The sequence below is a fragment of the Plasmopara halstedii genome (assembly GCF_900000015.1).
Source record: "Plasmopara halstedii genome assembly, contig: Scaffold_358, whole genome shotgun sequence".
Lineage (NCBI taxonomy): Eukaryota > Oomycota > Peronosporomycetes > Peronosporales > Peronosporaceae > Plasmopara > Plasmopara halstedii.
In genome coordinates, this window is record NW_020187279.1 from 1 (window position 1) to 3685 (window position 3685).

Sequence of the window (3685 nt, forward strand, 5' to 3'; positions counted from 1 at the left end):
ATTGATTGGATACTTCGAGCCTCAAACTTTTTTTGTACAAGCATAACAGTGTTGTGAGCTATATGATCAAACAAAATGTAACAACGAAAATGTAAAGCTCCAACGCACATGGACATTTAGCTTGCTACATAACCAAATAAAAGTATATATTTTTCAACAAGCCTGCTTCGTTTTGATTACCCCAAAGAGTCTCAAAATCATTTCACAACGTATTTTGAAGCGGAGAGGCTTGTCAAAGCGTTTGTTTACCTTTTGACACGATTGGCTCATAGTTTAAGTCAGGAAGGGTATTTCTTGCAGGCTGTGCGATAGCAGGATGAAGGTCGTTGACGATTCTTGAACCACTTTCACGATTGTCGTCCAATTGGTCTTGTTTTCTTTTTCTCTTGAGTTTCGTCCCTTGGTTTGTGGGGTTGGAAAGGCTCAAAGTCATGTCCAGCTCTTCAGTTGCTGGAATATCATGACTGTCGACAGCAAAATGAGCAGGAGAGGCGGCTTGACCTTGGGTAGCGTGAGTGGGTTTCTCGGCCAGAGTAGCTTTGAAAGTTAGGTCGAATTTAGGTCTTTTACCGGCTTGAGCAGCTTCGAACTCTGGAGGCACGAAAGCAATTTTCTTGACTTGAGCGCTTAGTTTGGTTTCGGCAGTTGAGACGGCTTGAGCGGCTTGTTCAGCCTCAGTATCGAGACGTTTGTACGTTTCCCAGGCTTCATTAGCAGCGTTCTTGTACCTTTCAGCAGCAAAAAAATTCATCCAATGATCACGTGTATGTAACTCTGAAAACATCTGAGCGGAGAAGTGATCCCGGGCATTAAAATCGATTAAGGCTTTGGCTGCTTTGATGTTTTGGTTAGCTTTGTCGATCATATTTCATAGCTCAGCTACGGTGACTTGAATTTCATTATATTCGTCCATGTTTCCGGCATGCTTGGCAGCATTGGCTCGACTAAAGGATTCTTCGAGCAAGGCGAGATATTTTTCTCGTGTGTTTTTGATGCCTTTGTAGCTTGCAGTGGCTGGGGTGACCACGCTATCGAGTTGGCTAAATATTGTGTGGTAATTGTGGTAATTTTTGGTGTCTTTAGCGGCTTGCGCGGAAAAATAGTCGCTGAGAAGCTTCCAGTTGTGAGATTTAATTAAAGCTGTATCACGCTCGAGTTCCAAAGCTTCGTTTTTCTTGATTGCGTGTTTATAAGTGTCAAAGACTTGCTGGTGTTCTGCAACGGCGTCTTTATGACTCTTCTGGAAAATTTGGATTCTTTTTCCTTTTGAGGTGGCGGAAGAGCCAACACCCTCTCCGACTTTAACCATTTTGTTCAAGTCATCACCACTTTTTTCTAACCGCAAAATTGCCTCAGACACATCTTTCCCTGCACCCTCGAGTACTCCAGTTGGAATGACGCGCTCTTCTTCAGCCACTGGGATTTCCAGTCGATCTCCGCTGCCTTTAAGAGATCGTCTGGGCAATGACTTTGTGTCAGAATCACCAACTGGCAACTTGTCAAGGTCTTGCGTTATTTCAGACTTGATCTGGACAGATTCAGCCGCTGTGCGGGTGCTACTCGCGATGAGGAAAGCAGTGGCCACGTAAAATGCACCTCGCATGAGTTTCTTAGATCTTGACTATGATTTATGTGGAAATAACCAGACTTGTTTATATTATTGCTTTTTTACCCATTATGATTGGTTACATTAGAGCTTTATACCCGTCAAACGCATTGTTGATTGGTTACTATCATAGCTTAGATACTCAGACACAATGATATGTGGACATTTAACATAAATAAGATTATAGACATTATAATTTGCATTGACTCATTTAGTGGCGAATTTAACGTGAGAAAGCGGTCAATGCAACGTTCAATTCTAGATCTGACGCCTCTTTGTCATATTTTCTTCATCATTTTTCGTTTAATTTTTGAGTATAATGTAATTATACTTTCGATGGTTCTTGCATTAGCAAACACAAGTTGTGTATTTACACGCATTCTTGATGTCAAATTTCTATTCCCGAAAGAACCACATCCTTGAAGTTGTCGTTAACATATCTTTTATGAGTATGGCAGAGCCCTGTTGGTTGGGTCTTTTTAATATATCAAACATAAATAATACAGAGGAAAAGCACGCTACACACTCAACATATTCAATTTGCTGCACGTTTAAAAAAAGGCATCAGATCATCTGACGGAACTCGGACCATTGTACATTGAAGATAGTGTTGTCACTTTGTGAATACGAATGATAACTGCGTGTTGTCTATTAGTCTCGCAAAAAAGAAATAAACTGTTAGATTTGATAGCACTAGTCGATAATAAACACGATTAGTCCTTACAAATCAGCAGTCATATACTACGTAATTAACTTACTAATCGCACTGGTGTGCATCACGATGAAAGTTGTACTTGAATTTTATTGCAAAGTGGAAGCAATCAAAGTCGCTACATATGTCACTAGATAGCACTGCTGATGTTCTGCGACCGTAGAAATCTTACTTGACTTTGTGGCTTCACGCAAAAAATTGCCTGATGCATTAATTGTGACACAAAATCTTACTTAGCACAGCAATCTGTATACGGTATTAATGCTAAGGTCGGAGTATAGGGGTAGCTTTGGCTCTGCCGGGTATACATTTAGATTATCCTGCCATAGTGTTACATCGCCGGTGGTAGCACCATCTTGCGAGATCTGTGTATAAAACTTAAATATTGACACGCATTCAACTTGGGAATTCGCCTTCTGGTTACATTTTTTAGTGAAATAAATAAAAATCAGTCTCGATTTTGAACACTTCTGTTGAGTATTTATTTTCGAACAGAAGTATCGTACGAAAGTAAGAATACGCATTATGCTATTGTGTAATTGTTACTTATGAGGATGATCGAACTCATTAAAAAAGATTCCTAGGGTAAATACAGTTCATGCGAAACAGTTAGCGAATTAATTGCTAGTTTCAACAGAATTAGTCCTTTCAATGTTTCATTCTATCGAGTAATATAGGAGCAAAGAAATCTATGTGACTTGAAAGGCATGTGGTTCCGCTCTGGAGTAAGTAGCGAGTATGTAGCACGGTGTGCAAGAGTCAAGAACCTCATTGGTCTGCACAGAAGCATTGGTCATGATTTTAATACGAACGTCGAAATATGTGTGCCTTCACCGACAGGCGAACCTTGAGTTGCTATCATACGGTTATCATCAACCAGATCATGTTTGTCTTGCCACTCACAAAGCGACAAGAATTTCTGAGCAACTAGTGCGTCATTAGGTGATCCACGCTTGGTCATTAAAAGTCAGTCTGTGGTGGAGTTTAAACGCCTCAGCATCGGAAGTAGCGAAACCAAATGGCAAACATGTCGAACTAAAACTTAAAAAAATCATTGGGTCCGCTCTCAAGAGCGAAATCAGCTTACTCACCGAGTATGGTTGATGGGACGTTGCATGCTACTCATCACTGCACGAACTCGTCGCAATCTTTCTCAAACAGGCACGAAGACGCATTACGTAAAATCGTGGCAAGTAAGTTGATGATATGGATGACATTTGAGCGTCGTAGCTGTGGTGTGCGCTTATGCAACTCGCGAACGAAGCGGTCTTTACACTTGACAACAGTAAATTACAAATATTTCTGACATCAAAGAATGGCTGCTTCTTATCCCAAATTTCGTTGCGTAGCATGACAAGATATCATTT

At 40.6% G+C, this 3685-nt stretch overlaps 3 protein-coding genes across 3 annotated transcripts; all 3 read right to left on the reverse strand.

Annotated features, from left to right (window-relative positions):
* Window positions 1–232: 232 nt before the first annotated feature.
* On the reverse strand, window positions 233–784 carry PHALS_09228 (uncharacterized protein; the record flags this gene model as incomplete). Its single annotated transcript, XM_024724690.1, has 1 exon — window positions 233–784. The coding sequence occupies one exon, from the start codon at window positions 782–784 to the stop codon at window positions 233–235; it is 552 nt and encodes a 183-aa protein (XP_024575542.1).
* An 84-nt stretch (window positions 785–868) lies between these two features.
* On the reverse strand, window positions 869–1603 carry PHALS_09229 (RxLR-like protein; the record flags this gene model as incomplete). Its single annotated transcript, XM_024724691.1, has 1 exon — window positions 869–1603. One exon carries the CDS (start codon window positions 1601–1603, stop codon window positions 869–871), a length of 735 nt encoding a protein of 244 aa, XP_024575543.1.
* Window positions 1604–3007: 1404 nt separating this feature from the next.
* PHALS_09230 (uncharacterized protein) lies at window positions 3008–3279 on the reverse strand (the record flags this gene model as incomplete). The annotated part of the gene is made up of 2 exons (XM_024724694.1): window positions 3008–3038; window positions 3131–3279. 2 exons carry the CDS (start codon window positions 3277–3279, stop codon window positions 3008–3010), a joined length of 180 nt encoding a protein of 59 aa, XP_024575544.1.
* Window positions 3280–3685: the final 406 nt, after the last annotated feature.